Here is a 15312-nt window from a genome sequence, read left to right as displayed (position 1 = left end):
GGGAATGCTTTTGTTTTTCAATGGTTTCTCTCCTGTAGAAGCCATTACAGTAACTGACACAGAAATTGCCTCATAAAGCTTTCCAATGGTGTGTGGTGTTCTGTATTTGAATTATTAAAAGAAAACATGTTTAAGGAGAAGGTATTCTCGACTTGAGACCTTTGGAGTGCTACTTTTCTCATGCACCTGAATCTTGACCAGCCTTAGAGAGCTAGTAAAATTTTTTATTTCTTTGATAAATAGTATTGACACAGTGGAAACATCAGTGGGAACATTCAAATTTTCACTGTGATTTCATGTTTTGGTGTTTTTCTAGATATTAAAATAGCAGTGCTCAGCTATGAGTAGCTTAGCTGGAATGTTTTGGCTTTCAATAGCTACGATAAAACAAACAAACAAAATCTTCAGAATTCATGGAAAAGTAGAGGTTTTGATTGATTTTATTGATAAAATAATTAGTCTGTGGAGCATAAAGACTTTGCTTTTTTCAGCAGCTGAAAATGTAACATACTTAAAGGTATTTGACTCTTTGTGGCTTACAAGCTTGATAATAATTACTGATAAATGCACACTTCTTTAACCCAGGTGCCTATATTCTGGTTTTGTATTGAATGTGGCTGTGACTTTTCAGTGAGTTTGTTCACATTTTTGAAAAAAAAAGTGATTGTGATTTGTGCTATTTCAGGTGATTAATTTGTAACTGCCATTTAAATGATATTTAAACATTTTTAAAGTAAATATAACTATATTCTAAAATTATAAATTATACATATATATTTAAACAATTCTTGTCTGCCTGCTAGGTAACTAACAAGAAAAAACTCGTGCTTAATTTTTCAGGATTTTGACATCTTTCAAAGAATTTTTGAAGAGAGAAGAGAACTTAAGTAGTTCTGGTGAAAAGGAAATGGATCATCATTTTAATTTTGTAGAAGTCATAGAAGAAATCATGCTTGATTTCTCAACTGCTTCAAACCAATCTCTAATTGAAAATGTCCTGAATAATACAATCATATGGATGAAAAATTTTGCTGAGGGGAAGGAATCTGCCACCAATTTCTCACTTGCAGTTTCTGAACTCCCGGATGAGCTACAAAGAGATTTCCACCCTCTTCAGAGGCTCTGGACAAAAGAGATGACAGAAGTTTTCTGGCATATAGGGAAAATTGTATTCTATGAACTTGATTCTAGGCTTTCTCATTTGAGTCAAGTGGAAGAGGAGGAGGTGTTGGAGACTTTATCTAGAATTATATTTTCCATTACAGAAAATAAAATCCACCACAGAAGCATGCTATTGCTCCAACATATCCTGACTGATTGGCCAGAGTTAAATGTTTCTGCTTTGAACCATCTAAAACACTTAAGTGAAAACTTCCTAAGGAAAATCTATGAGATTGGATCATTGACTGATGATCACGTCAATATGTTTTTAAGAACAATCCATGGGGGGAGTAATGCTTCCTCTTTATTACTCTCAAATGAAACTTTTATATATAAAGTAAATACATTAGAAGAAATTGTGCATGATTTCTTCAAGAACATAAAAAAATTAAACAGTACTAGTGCGGCCTCATTTGTTCAAATACTTTTCTCTCTGTATCAGAATGACGATTTGGTCTTAAATATTGAGAGCAACAGCACTCTGTTAACATTTCTCTATGAGACTTCAAAAGATATTTCATCTTTTCAAGTATGGTGTGATTTCCAAGATAGGGATCAAGTTTTTGATTTTCTGTCTGGAACTTTTGATCTTCTCTGGAACTTCACCAGTAAGTCCCTCTGTGAAAAGTTACTAATCATTTACAACTACACCGAGTTTCAGGCCCAGTCTCTTGCACATAAAGGAAAAAAAGAGATGCAAATTGTCTATAACACTCTGAGCAGCCTTAAAAATTTGTTTATAGATGAAGAGCTCCAAACAGCTGCCTTTTGTTATTTGGAACAGTTTCTTGATATCTTCCCAGAATGCCTGATAAATAATGGGTGCATTGATTTTTATCTATCAAACATTACTTCTGTAGATCAATCAGCAGAAGTTGACAACTTATTTCTGCTTCCATTGGATGGTGTTCTGTCTAATGCAACAAACATGGGAGATAAGGTAAGTGTGCCTTCTGCTTTGCACTGCACTTTTACATGGCTTCAAACCTGGACAGACATTTTTGAAGAAGCATCCAAAATCTTAAATTTGAATTCAAGCTTTTTTGTCTCTCTAAGAAATGATTTGACATATCTCTCTGAAAGTCTTGTAAATGCAACCCATGATGAACTCTGCAATAACACAGCTATGGCTATTGTTGAAGCTACAACAGCAGCAATGAAGCTATTAAAAATTATATTTGAAGGAGGTGGTGATGTAAATGACTGGAAAGATTTTGAAGCTTTCCTTAATCTTCAAAGTCTATTTAACAATGCAGTTGGTGTCACAAGCTCACTTAAAGGTAACAGTTTAGAAAGTGTTTTAGAAATTATAACAGTTGTGATAACTGAATTACAGAAATCTATACTGAAAATTGTTAATGGAGAGTTTTTGAACTCTCAACTTGGCACTTTCATCTCAGGAGGATCCGAGGAAGAGTATAGGGGTGCTGATGTATTTTCCATTGGAAATTCCCTTTCTAATATTCTCAAACTCTCTGAAGAGGAACTTGGAATTATTCTCACTGAGATAAAAGACACATCTGATTTCTTTAGAAGTGTTACTCAAGGCAAATATATGGTTTGTATCAACATGTTCCAGGATATTACCAAATTAATTTTGGACAATACTCTGAAAGATGTAAGCCATTTGCAAACAAATTTTTCATCTTATTTTAATTCCCTTCTAAACTTTTATGATACAGTGGATGAAGGAGAGGATTGTAACAGGTGGCTACGTGGATTAAGTAACCTCAGTCAAAACCACAACTCGCCTTCCCACCTTGAAAGTGCAAAAAATATTTTATTTCTACTGAAATCTCTGGGAAACATTGAGACAGATACTAAGCTAATGAACATGATGGACTTTGTTAATTTTATTTTAAATTTGATATTCCCTGAATGTTCCCTAACTGGTTCTGATATGATTTGTGTAAATGTTTATTTCAATATTATAGCAAAAACTTTAAAGTTTATTCTCCCTGAATTTTATGTAAAAGATGACATTCGTGTGCCTAAATTTATTTTTAAACTTTTAAATAACTCTGGAGGGCAAATACAAATGGGTGTCAAAGATTTAGTGGGGCACTCGCGGTACATGTTAAATAAGACCCATTTTAGTCAGTCAACCCATGGATTTAACAGGACTTCAAGGATGTTCCTTAATCCTTTTCACCATCTTCAACTTTCATCAGTAGAACTTTTGGCAGAAATTCAAACTCTTCTGAAAAGTAAAACTTTTGAAAACCAAGAAAACAGCTCCTCTCGTGTGGATATTGCGTTTGAACCTTTCTTGCATGAGAAAAATACCAGTTTGTTGGAGTTCTTTCAGTATGTGATTAATGAACTTGACTCAAACTTGCAGGGTGAACACAACACATTTCTCCAGAACCTGATGGAAACAGTAGCTCTAAATATTGAACTGGTAAGGAAGGCACTCGAAATTTTCAGTTCTTCTAGTTTTACTGGCTCTCCATTAAGAGTTGATAAAGAGTTTTTAAAGCATGTGGTAGCCTTGGTGCAAAATATGAGGGACATGGATGCTGAGTTCTTGATAAGTCAATTCAAACAAGTCCAGAGGAGCCTAGACAATGTCTTTAAAAATATCAAACCTTTGTATATTGAGAATTCTGAGTTAGGAATGTTAACTGACTGGTGGGATGCATTTGAGAACAATTCATGTAATTGGAACCTCACTGGCTTATGGCAAATAACACGACTCTTTGGACAAGATGAGCTCTATGATGTAGAAGAGATGTTTCATCTTCTTCTCAGTGTCATCAGCCTTACAGAGAGATTAGCTCATGGAAACGTTACAGAAGCACTAGCTGAAGTATATGCTTTCATACTGACTCAGGAAGCAAGAATGCCAATGTTTACTAAAGAGGAGTTCTCAAATCAAGTAGAAAGTCTTCTAATATTACTTGAGACACTGACAGATATGTCTGATGAACCTGCAGAGGCCTCAGTCTGTTTTTCTGCAGCGTTCTGCTGGAGTCTCACAACAGCAACACCTCAGATGGAACCTTGTGACTTTGTGCATAGCAATTCTACTCTTGGTTACAATGCAGTCATTCAAGTCATTAAGGAGCTGAAACTCATCACACTGGAGGACAGCTCCTCATGCACTGTGGAAGACTTTCAAATGGATATCACTCGCAATCTGACTTGCTTTTTTCATCAGATCAAAGAATGGAACTCTATTCTTTTGAAGTTTTCTGAGCTCACTCGTGTAAATAGCTCAGTTCTCAAAGAGCTGCTAGATTTTTGGAACGAGCTATCCTTCTATGCTGTGCCACTGCAAATGAATTATACATACTCAGTCAATTGTTCCTCTGCACCAAAGAGACAAATGGTTTTACAAATTGTAGAAACACTGGGCAGTATGCCAGTGGCAGAAATGGAGATGGCCAAAGTTGTTCTTGAGGTCTTTATGGTGGTCTAAGTTGGACCACGTCAAGAACATCAGTTATAAAGGCTGTGCTTGCTAATATTAAGAATATGACTAGTGAAATTTCTGGACTCCTGCATACAGAAGCTGTCCTTTCTTTTCTTTCTGTAATTCAGCCTTTAATGACGCTGTCTCCTGATGGAAACCAGACATACTCAATGCTTATGGTAATATCAGCTTTAAATGGAAATAGTAATATTTCTGGTAACTTTGAGAACTTCTGGTTTCCTGTAGTTACAAGCATAGAAGATTTATTGGTGGATTTTAATGTTAAACATTTACTTGAAATGATAGACAAAGAGTTTCAGTTACTAAGGTTAGCCACTGGATGGTCCTCTTCGATGACTCTTGATGTTTTAATACAGCAGTTTAATACATCATCTGTAGATGTTATGTTAAGAAATTTTGAAGACATACAAGAGAATGTGAACAGCTTTCTATGTGAGTGTAACAATAAAAATTATTCTGAAATAATGCATGCTCTAATTCTCCTTATGGCTAATGAAAATTCATCAAATGACCTACTGCTGGTTGTTGAAGACATTATTGACTTTCTGGAACTATTCCAAAATATGTCTAAGGAAGGTTACACTGATATATTATTTGCTGATGGTCATCTTAACAGAGAAAAATTGAAGAATGCTCATACAGCTAATTCAGTTTTGTTAAACGGTCTCCTTCATATAATTGATGATCTTGCTGTTATAGAAGAAGCTCTGCATACAAACAACACTGAGCTTCAGATGGTTGACTTCATTGATTCAATTTTTGATAATGCACATCATAAAGAAGTTTCTACTCAGTCCCAAAACAGAACTCTGGAGATAATGCAAGAGGTCTTGCAAATGATATTTCAGTCTACCACAGAACATGACAGGAACAAACTAACGTTCTTATTAAAGGATTTGCATAAGGATATAATGGCAGAATTGAGGTGAGTGTTTTCTACGTAGTCATTTTGACAGTGTGCTAACAATGACAGAAGGTCTTTTTGTGAACATCTCAATCAAAACTTTTATTGAGTTACTGTTTCATTTCAGATTTGTTCCTTTGAGTAAAACAATCTTTTATGTCAACTTCTATTGTTCAGACCAGCCATATTTGGTATCACACTATATTGTGTGAAACAGATTATTGATGTGTTTAATCATCTGTATTGATACTTGAGGTAGTTTCTGTGGAATTATTATAGAACAAAACATTTGAAGATAGTAGTGTTTTAAAATCTTTGCAGGTCTGAACACTGAACCCACAGTTATTGGTGGATAACAGCCATTTGGCTATGGAGCTAAATATTGGGAAATAGGAATGCTTGGGACTAATGTTTTGTGGTGGGGTTTGATTTTCCCTTCCCCCCTTCCCCCCTTCTTCCCCCCTTCTTCCCCCCTTCTTCCCCCCTTCTTCCCCCCTTCTTCCCCCCTTCTTCCCCCCTTCTTCCCCCCTTCTTCCCCCCTTCTTCCCCCCTTCTTCCCCCCTTCTTCCCCCCTTCTTCCCCCCTTCTTCCCCCCTTCTTCCCCCCTTCTTCCCCCCTTCTTCCCCCCTTCTTCCCCCCTTCTTCCCCCCTTCTTCCCCCCTTCTTCCCCCCTTCTTCCCCCCTTCTTCCCCCCTTCTTCCCCCCTTCTTCCCCCCTTCTTCCCCCCTTCTTCCCCCCTTCTTCCCCCCTTCTTCCCCCCTTCTTCCCCCCTTCTTCCCCCCTTCTTCCCCCCTTCTTCCCCCCTTCTTCCCCCCTTCTTCCCCCCTTCTTCCCCCCTTCTTCCCCCCTTCTTCCCCCCTTCTTCCCCCCTTCTTCCCCCCTTCTTCCCCCCTTCTTCCCCCCTTCTTCCCCCCTTCTTCCCCCCTTCTTCCCCCCTTCTTCCCCCTTCTTCCCCCCCTTCTTCCCCCCTTCTTCCCCCCTTCTTCCCCCCTTCTTCCCCCCTTCTTCCCCCCTTCTTCCCCCCTTCTTCCCCCCTTCTTCCCCCCTTCTTCCCCCCTTCTTCCCCCCTTCTTCCCCCCTTCTTCCCCCCTTCTTCCCCCCTTCTTCCCCCCTTCTTCCCCCCTTCTTCCCCCCTTCTTCCCCCCTTCCCCCCTTTTCTATGCCCAAATGTAGATATCCTATATTTGAAATTTCTTCAACTTAAATTTGCTGATGACTTCTGCAAACAAGATGACCTTTTTGGGCTATGGTTATAGTGGTTTTCAGTTTAACAAATACAGTTCCTGAAGGAATCTTGAGACGAAGATCACTTTTGTCAGATTATTTAGATCAAATGTTATTCAGCAGCAGAGGAAAATGTTTACTTACAACTTATTTAATAGAAGTACTGCTAGTATGGAGTTACTGCATTTAAATAATACTCACTGAATGGATCCCACAAGATGATTGCTCCAAACAGCTCTAGGGTGCCTTGCTGGTGGAGCTACTGATCCAAGTGACATAGACTACTGAAAAATGTCATACTGAATTCGATGTGTTATGTGGTATTTAGACTTTTATGACTAATTTTATGCAAATATGTGACATGTGTGGTCAGCAGGGCCAGGTATTAACCAAATTTGTTGAGAAATCAAAAAACAATTACTAGAAAAGTGGTTTATTTTCTCTAAATGCTGTTTGTCAGAGATTTTGAGTATTCTGCACTTTGCCATCAAATCAGTATATGCTGTGAGCTTTCAGTATTTCTGAAGCCATCATGAATTTGCTTATTTTGCGAAGGTACTTTCTAGTACTCTTAAGCTTCTAAGAAAGCTGATGACTTGCTACCTTGAGGGAAAACTGTTGGGTTTTTTGTTTGTCTGTTTTTTGGTTTGGTTTTGGGTTTTTTGTTTGTTTGTTTGTTCTTTGTTTTATTGTTTGTTTTGTTTTGTTTTTACACCGAAGAATTGTGTTAGGATTTTAAAACACTTCAGACAAATGTAATAATACTGAAATCCTTATATGGTCCACTGAAGATTGCAATTGTACATAGTCAGTTGTTGAAAAATTTCTGTGGTACCCTTGTTTTGAAAATAATACCTTATTATTAATCTTTCTACAGAGCATCTAAAATCTGCAAGATTCTTCATAAACATTTACACCCTGCTACTGTCCTACTATTGCAGAAATTGCAGTTTACCATTTTGAATGTGCTTAAAATCTTTTCAGGTTGGTTACTACAGTAGTGACTGTATGGTGATACATGTTAGTACTGTAATCTTAAGGCTTTACTCTAAGCAAACTTTTGTAAAAATAAGTTAATTTGGGTGATGCCATGCAAGGCAAGTATACCGATGCCTGGAAATTAAACCAACAGAGGCACAGGAAAAAATTTGATGCAGATCACATAAAGGGATGATTTCTTTCTGGAGTGGTCATGTTGATTCAAAATCTCAGTGGAAGCAGGAGGTCTTGCAGCTCTTTTCTTTCAGTTTTAGTCATGTGTTCTTCCCCTTCCTCCTGGGCTTACTGATACACGAGGACTTCTTTTTTTTTGCTTTGACTCACAAACCCAGCAGAATATTGTATACACATTTGGGTTTTGTCTTACCTTTTTTACTGGATATTTTTCTGCCAGGCTAGTGAACTAAGTCAAATAACAGTTTTTTGACTGTAAGGCAACATATAGCTGACAAAAAGGAAAAATGTGACAAATATATGTAGGAAATGGCACCTCTCTCTTCTGGCTGTGTTAAGCCAGTGGGTTGGCTGACTGTAGCTGAATAACTTCACATTCAACAAACTGTTCAAATTTTAAAGTGTTTGGCTTGTTTGATTCCTTGGACATAGGCCCTCAAGATAAGCATCAGGCTTTGTATTGACCTAAGGGTGTAATTTAATATGTTTTCTTTGGGGAAACCAACACCTTTGCTTTTCAAGCTATATATTTTAACACAACTATGCCCAGCATTGTTTGCAAAGAACAATTAGGAGGCATTAACTTCTTGTTCTAGAGCAAGGGATGATACCAGTAATGTCTTATGCCAACTTAATTTCCAAACAAAACATAAAATGCAATTACAATCCAATTCTATGTTCTCCACCCTCCCGTGACTTATGGCAGTTCCCAAAGAGTAAAAAAAATAGCAATGAAGAGCTCACAATGTGATAATGAAAATGTGTGCCAGGTGCCTTGGATCTGTCTTTGACCTCCTGAAGAACAGTTTAGTCATTGAGAGAACTGAGATTAAGGAACTAAATTTTTGTCATTCTTATTTCGATACTCTGGTCACAGGGATGTTACAGAATCACAGGATGGTCAGGGTCGGAAGGGACCTCTGGAGATCATCTAGTCCAACCCCCTGCTAAAGCAGGCTTTCCTAGAGCAGGCTACACAGGGTCACGTCCAGGTGGGTTTTGAATGTCTCCAGAGGAGACTCCACAGCCTCTCTGAGCAGCCTGTTCCAGCACTCTCTCACCCTCAAAGTAAAGAAGTTTTTCCTCATATTGAGATGGAAATCCCTGTGTTGCATTTTGTGCCCATTGCCCCTTGTCCTGTTGCTGGGCACCACTGAAAAAAGCCTGGCCCCATCCTCTTGGCACACAGCTTTCAGATATTTGTTTGCATGGATAAGAACCTCTCTCAGTCTTCTGTTCTCCAGGATAAACAGTCCCAGCTCTCTCAGACTCTCCTCATAAGGGTGGTGCTCCAGCCCCCTCATCATATTTGTAGCCCTTGCCTGGACTCTCTCCAGTAGTTCCCAGTCTCTCTTGAACTGGGGAGCCCAGCACTGGACACAGCACTCCAGATGTGCCCTTACCAGGGCAGAGCAGAGGGGCAGGATCACCTCCCTCGACCTGCTGGCCATGCTTCTCCTAATACCCCCCAGGAACCCATTGGTCTTCTTGGCCACCAGGGCACACTGCTGGCTCATGGGCAACTTGCTGTCCACCAGCACTTCCAGGTCCTTCTCTGCAGAGCTGTCTTCCAGCAGGTCAACCTCCAGCTTGTACTGGTGCATGGGGTTGTTCCTCCCCAGGTGCAGGATCCTACACTTGCTTTTGCTGAACTTCATTAGGTTCCTCTCTGCCGAGCTCTCCAGCCTGTCCAAGTTTCTCTGAATGGCAGTGCAGCCTTCTGGTGAATCAGCCACTCATCCTGTTTTTGTAATATCCACAAACTTGCTGAGGGTACGCTCTGTCCATTCACCCAGGTCATTGATGGATAAGTTGAACAGGACTAGACCCAGTACTGACCGTGGGGGAGCAGCGCCAGCTACAGGCCTCCAACTGGGCTCTGCACCATTGACCACAACCCTCTGAGCTCTGCCATTCAGTCAGGTCTCAATCCACCTCCACTGATCTAACCCACACTTCCTCAGCTTACCTATGAGGATGTTGTGGGAGACAGTGTCAGAAGTCTTGCTGAAGTCAAGGTAGACAACATCCACTGCTCTCCCCTCATATAACCAGCCAGTCATTCCATCACAGAAAGCTATGAGATTAGTCAAGCGTAACAAAACGTTTCATTTGATACAGAAAGCAATAAATTTGATACAGAAAAGCTAATGAGAAAAGATGAAAACTGCTTGACTTGGTTTGCATTACTGAGTTGCATTGTATTACTTCTGTGAGCAAGATGTTTTAGAAGCAGTGGTAAATGTTTATTATTCTTTCTTCTTGACTTCTGAACCAAACATAAGGAAAAAAAACCATAGGGGAAAAATACCTAACTTCATCCTTCCATAAACCATAATTCAACTGTCAAGGTAAACTCTTTCCCTGCTACTCAATGTACAAACCCACTACAGGTAGGGGAATGGAGTTTTTTTCCAGGGACCTGGGGGCTTCAAGCTTGGGTAAAAACTTCCTCCATGGATGGTCAGGTGATAAATATCTCTTATATGGATTCTTTATCCCTAGATACACAAAATGTCTATGTAATGCTCTTTCCCTCCCCTTACACTTAGGGTTTGAAAGTTGTTACTGGAATTTTAGTAACATCCTGTTGTCTTCACAGGAAAATAAAATCAGGGGTGCCTGCCCGAGGAGGAGGTAGATGTGGTTAACATACAGAGCTTCCCAGAGTTATGCTTGCTCACAAAAAACAAAAAAGAAGATTTCTTTTATGGTCCTATAGTAGATATTGCTGTTCTTATTATTAATCAGGCACAATGGAGAAGAGTAATGGAAACAAACTAGCCCTTCTTGCCCTCTGCAATGATAAATAAATTTAGCCAGAAATATTTCTCATTGCCTTAACACATCATATTTTCTTTGTTTTTAAAAACTTTTGTTTCTTATTATTTGGTTAATTTTAATCTGATTACAGTAATTTATTTGTTTCTTTAACTGATTAAGTCTGGATATTTTCTCTTACAGAAGAACCAGTTGTCATTGGCAACCTGTTCTGTGTTGTTAGAAAGTGTAAAGATGGAATAACAAGTCACTTACTCCTCTCTGTCATTGAAGGAATCACTCTGGTTCAAGATCATTATCAGGTTTGAGCGGTTTCCACACCTACAAGTGTTTTTTACAACACCCGTTAAACTTTGGAAACTAATGGAAATTTCTTCTTTTTTTTCCTACTTTCTGAATGATGAGTCCCCACTGTGCCTATACAAAGCTGAGATAGCTCTGATACTTTTGATAGCAATACCTGGAAATAATTTCTTAAGTAAACATTGGTAAGCTTTGAAACCTGTAAATATAACTGGAATAACTAGCCACCCGATACAAAACAGTAGCCCATTTTTAATTCCTTTAGATTTTGTGATACTGCTAATTTAATGAATCAGAGTACATTTATACTTCTAAATCTGCACAGGAACAGCTGTGTAATCAAGCTAGATACAAATAAACTTCTTGGTCAGAGTAATTCAAACTAAAACAGGAATGGTGGTTACCAGTTGGGTTCAGTCTTTCTTTAACAGTGCATGAAATTACCAGCAGGAGAGAGTAACATTTGACATTTACAGACTCATCCAGAGTTGGAAGCAGGCCTCTGGATAGCACACACATGTGCATAGAGACAAAACACTAAACTCATGCTTCTAGTATAGAGTTTCCCCCCTCTTTATGAAATAGCTCTGCTAGTTTGTCTACCTGGACTTTTGCTGATATGAACAGCAATGTTTTAAGGTAAACAGACGCCAGAGGCATCATTGATATTTCAAAGTAGACTTTTACAGAACAAATGCATTTCTGCAGTCACCACCACTCTATGACCTCATTTCATTATTCAAATTAAATTTCAAATGAAAACATTGGCATTTCTGTTAATGGATGGATCTCCTTGATAAAATATTTTTGGTTGTTTCTAAAGCCCAAATCTTTGAAAATTGCTTGGTTCTTGAAAACCTCTTGCCCAGTTTCAATTAGAAATACAATGAGTAAAAGACTACTACCTTTTTATCATTTGAAAATAGGCATCATCTAGTTGCCAAGACCTGCTGCTTCAAGCAATAACATAATCTCATGAAATTGCTAACCCTATGATTGCTGTCTTTTGCAGGATATTGAAAGAATGTGGCCTGCTTTTAACAAGGGGGAATGTGAAAATGTGGCATACATAAACCAGAAACTTTCTAACACTTTGGAGAGCTCCCTGAGAGCCTTGCAGAATACCAGCAATGGCAGCTGTGAATGTCAGCTAACGCTGGGGAACATAGAGAGACGACTGCAAATGTAAAACCTTTTACATTTTGGTGTCCTAAACGGTTCTTGTTAGAGATATCATTTTGTGCATATGCTTGTGTTTTAAATTATGTAATTACATGAGAAACAGTGTTTATCCATGTCTCTAAGCTTTGTTCACTTAGCTGGAAATTGAGCAGATACAATGCACGCATTATTTAAGTAATTAGCAAAATTCTGGATATTTCTAATAGCCCTTACAATTTTGCTGAGCACTTGCAGCAGATCTTGCTGCTACATAAGGAGAATGTTTTGGATCACAACTAAGAAAATTTTTAATTTTTCATGACCTTGGTTAGGTCAGAATTTTGATATTTTAGTTTTTTCTTTAAAGCTGTTTTGTTACGGCCTTGTCCCCTCAGCTGCTGGATATTGTTTGCAAAACATTAAACATTCAGATCAGTTCAGTAGTTCAAACAGTCAGAAACACAGGATGGTTCTTCTAAACTGACAGGCTTGAACTCCAAATAATTTCAGATATTTGTTAATACCTTGAGGAAAAGTAGTAGATTCTAAGTAAATGAATAAAGCTGCTGCTACAGAGTATTTAAAAGTTATAGTCATTGCTATACTGGTTTGATTGTTGGATCCTTTCCTTAATGGACTTGAATATTCTCTGTGAATTACAGTAATAATACAGAAGAACTTGTGCTTAGGTACTGCTTTTATGGACCATAGACTCATGTTTATTTTTTGAATTATAAATAATAACTGAAGTATGTATACTCTTTATTTGTTAAATTATTATTAGATAGACTTTATTCATCCTGAACTGCAGTGCTTTGTATCTCTAGGGTCTGAAAATATGTGTTCAGTAAGAAACATGGAAGTGAGGCATCGCTAGACCTGTGCTTCTCCATGAACTACTGTTTGCTAGAGCACTTAGCCATCATGGGCAGATCTCTAGATCTGCAGTCTCATATAGGTATGAAATATGGTGGATGCTGCACCATATAAATACAGTGTGAGAAGGTCTGTAGAGGTGCTTACCACATGCACGGTGTGTGCACATAAAGAGCATAATGTGACCCTTTTGCATCATTTAGTGGCCGTTTCACTATTCATATTGCCCTTTATACATAGTAATGTCAATGACTTAGTTCTGATAACTTGTGAAACTAAGGCTATCATTTCAGGGTGGCTGAAAATTTGGAGCTACAGTTGTCAGAATATCCAGCGGCAGCTTTTCTCAGCAATTTTAACATTTTGAATGGTGGGTTCCACTTTTCTTCACTTTTTTACAAGTCAGGGCTGTGTAATTCTGTAGGACAATAATTGTTTCCTTGCTCATCAAACTTTAAAAGGATACTGCTTATGGAGACTACTGACTTAATGCAATAGATTTTCATTGTACATATATGCACATACATGCACTTGAGTTGACATAGAACAGCATTAATTTATTCTGTCAGAGTCTGTCCAATAAAGTGCAAGGATTTATTAGAAAGAAGAGGTGACAAATCTTAAAGGACTAAAGGCGGCTTCACTAATTTCAGATGTTCTTATAATACAGGGATGTGGGATAACTTGTGCTCTTAAAGGATAATGCAAACTGATGCACAAGCCCTTCAGTCTGCCAGGAGAGTGATCCCTACATTTGAAATAGAAGTGAATTACATGATATGAAATTTTTGTGTCCTTTATCACCCCTCCAAACAAATCTAACAAAAAAGTTATAGTCCGTGGGCAATTTAATCAAACAGATTGGTATTGTTGGAACTGTTTTTCTTCTCTTCCAGATGTGAAAGTCAAAGACTGTGTGCAGAATCTTACTCAGCTGAGGCTGGACATTGGTTCTTCTGTCAATATTTCTGAAGAAACTATCAATACTGTCTTGGAGGCCAGTATCTCTCATTCAAAGGTAAAAGATCAAAAAGAGGTGTTAAATTAAAGGATTAACCTGTAACCTGGTGTGCCAACTAAAACAAAACAAACAACCTTGTTTGTATGGAATCTTATATTTTCACTCATCACTTCTGAGATTTAGGACTTCAAAATAGTGATGTGAAGCATTGAGAGATCAATTTATAGTAGCACTAGTCTCCTGCTCTAAATGGCACCACTTCATTGCTTTCAGCAGTGTTTTACACCCTTGTGCTGGCATGGAATTAGAGCTTTGCTATCTTGGTACTGTAGAAAATGTGAGGGTTGTGGAGAAATCAATTCGTATTTTCCCACCTCAGATCCTTGCAGTATGAAGTTGTCTGGTTTTTTTTTTTCCTTCCTTCATATGCTCCTCACTGCTATTACATTATCTTACCAGTATCTTGACTTATGCTCACGTTAATTATCGGTTGTCTCCTGAGTATTCTGAAGGGTGGATTGTGTTAAGTTTTCTGAGTGAAGAACTGTGTGTGTTATCATTACTGCTGTTTCCTGTGATCTCAGTGATTAGTAGAAATAATGAAAAATGCCCCCTAACTTACAGGTTCTCTCTCAGGTTAATGATTGTATGACTGAAAAGAGTTGGGGGTACATTTGGTATAAAACTAGTCGGGTCAATCAAGCAGCCACTGGGTGTCACTGATGCTCTGCTTGCAGAAACAGTTTCAAGTTTTGTCCGTGAAAAGTCTGGTTATTAAAAAGGCAGTTCAGACCATCATAACTACTTATAGACGATTTATTCTTCTGCTTCTTTGACAGTGTGACTGCCTTTATTGGTAGCTTGTTATTTTGATACCAGTAGATGGTAATGAGAGAAGACATCTGGAAGTGATTCAGTTAAATGGGATTCAGTACATCTTTGATCTTTTGGAATAATAATACTAATTGACTGAATTTTCAAATTACTTCCCTTATTTTTTGAAAAGTCCTATGTAGAGTTGTGATATATGTACACATCTCACATTTGCATATCAATACAGAACTTTTTATTTGCTTAAGTGCTTAAATCCTTACCTAGTCCAACTGGATCACTAAAGCTTATTTCTTGTACTGATTGTGCAAGATGCACAAGTACTTTTTAAAGCTATAATTTAGGCATCCCCGTTATGTTTATCGTATATATAGCTACTGCCTGATAACTAATGATAGCTGCAAGCCCATAGCAGTCCCGTGACTGTATGCTACTACTGTGCTTGCCTCTGGAATGGAAAGAGTAAGCCTGCAAGTTATTTGTGCTTATTGCAGTTAGCCT

At 38.2% G+C, this 15312-nt stretch overlaps 1 protein-coding gene across 1 annotated transcript in view; it reads left to right on the top strand.

Moving 5' to 3' along the window:
- The window catches only part of ABCA13 (ATP binding cassette subfamily A member 13), a 211677-nt gene that overhangs the window by 39682 nt on the left and 156683 nt on the right, over nucleotides 1-15312 (top strand). The window contains 7 exon segments of the mRNA XM_055705974.1: nucleotides 841-4565; nucleotides 4568-5522; nucleotides 7603-7709; nucleotides 10863-10981; nucleotides 11995-12167; nucleotides 13313-13389; nucleotides 13916-14037. Coding sequence (XP_055561949.1) covers nucleotides 841-4565; nucleotides 4568-5522; nucleotides 7603-7709; nucleotides 10863-10981; nucleotides 11995-12167; nucleotides 13313-13389; nucleotides 13916-14037 — 5278 coding nt within the window.

Source organism: Falco cherrug, chromosome 3, assembly GCF_023634085.1.
Source record: "Falco cherrug isolate bFalChe1 chromosome 3, bFalChe1.pri, whole genome shotgun sequence".
In the NCBI taxonomy this organism is placed as follows: domain Eukaryota; kingdom Metazoa; phylum Chordata; class Aves; order Falconiformes; family Falconidae; genus Falco; species Falco cherrug.
The sequence above is the reverse complement of the archived record's forward strand: the minus strand, read 5'-3'. Positions and strand labels throughout refer to the sequence as shown.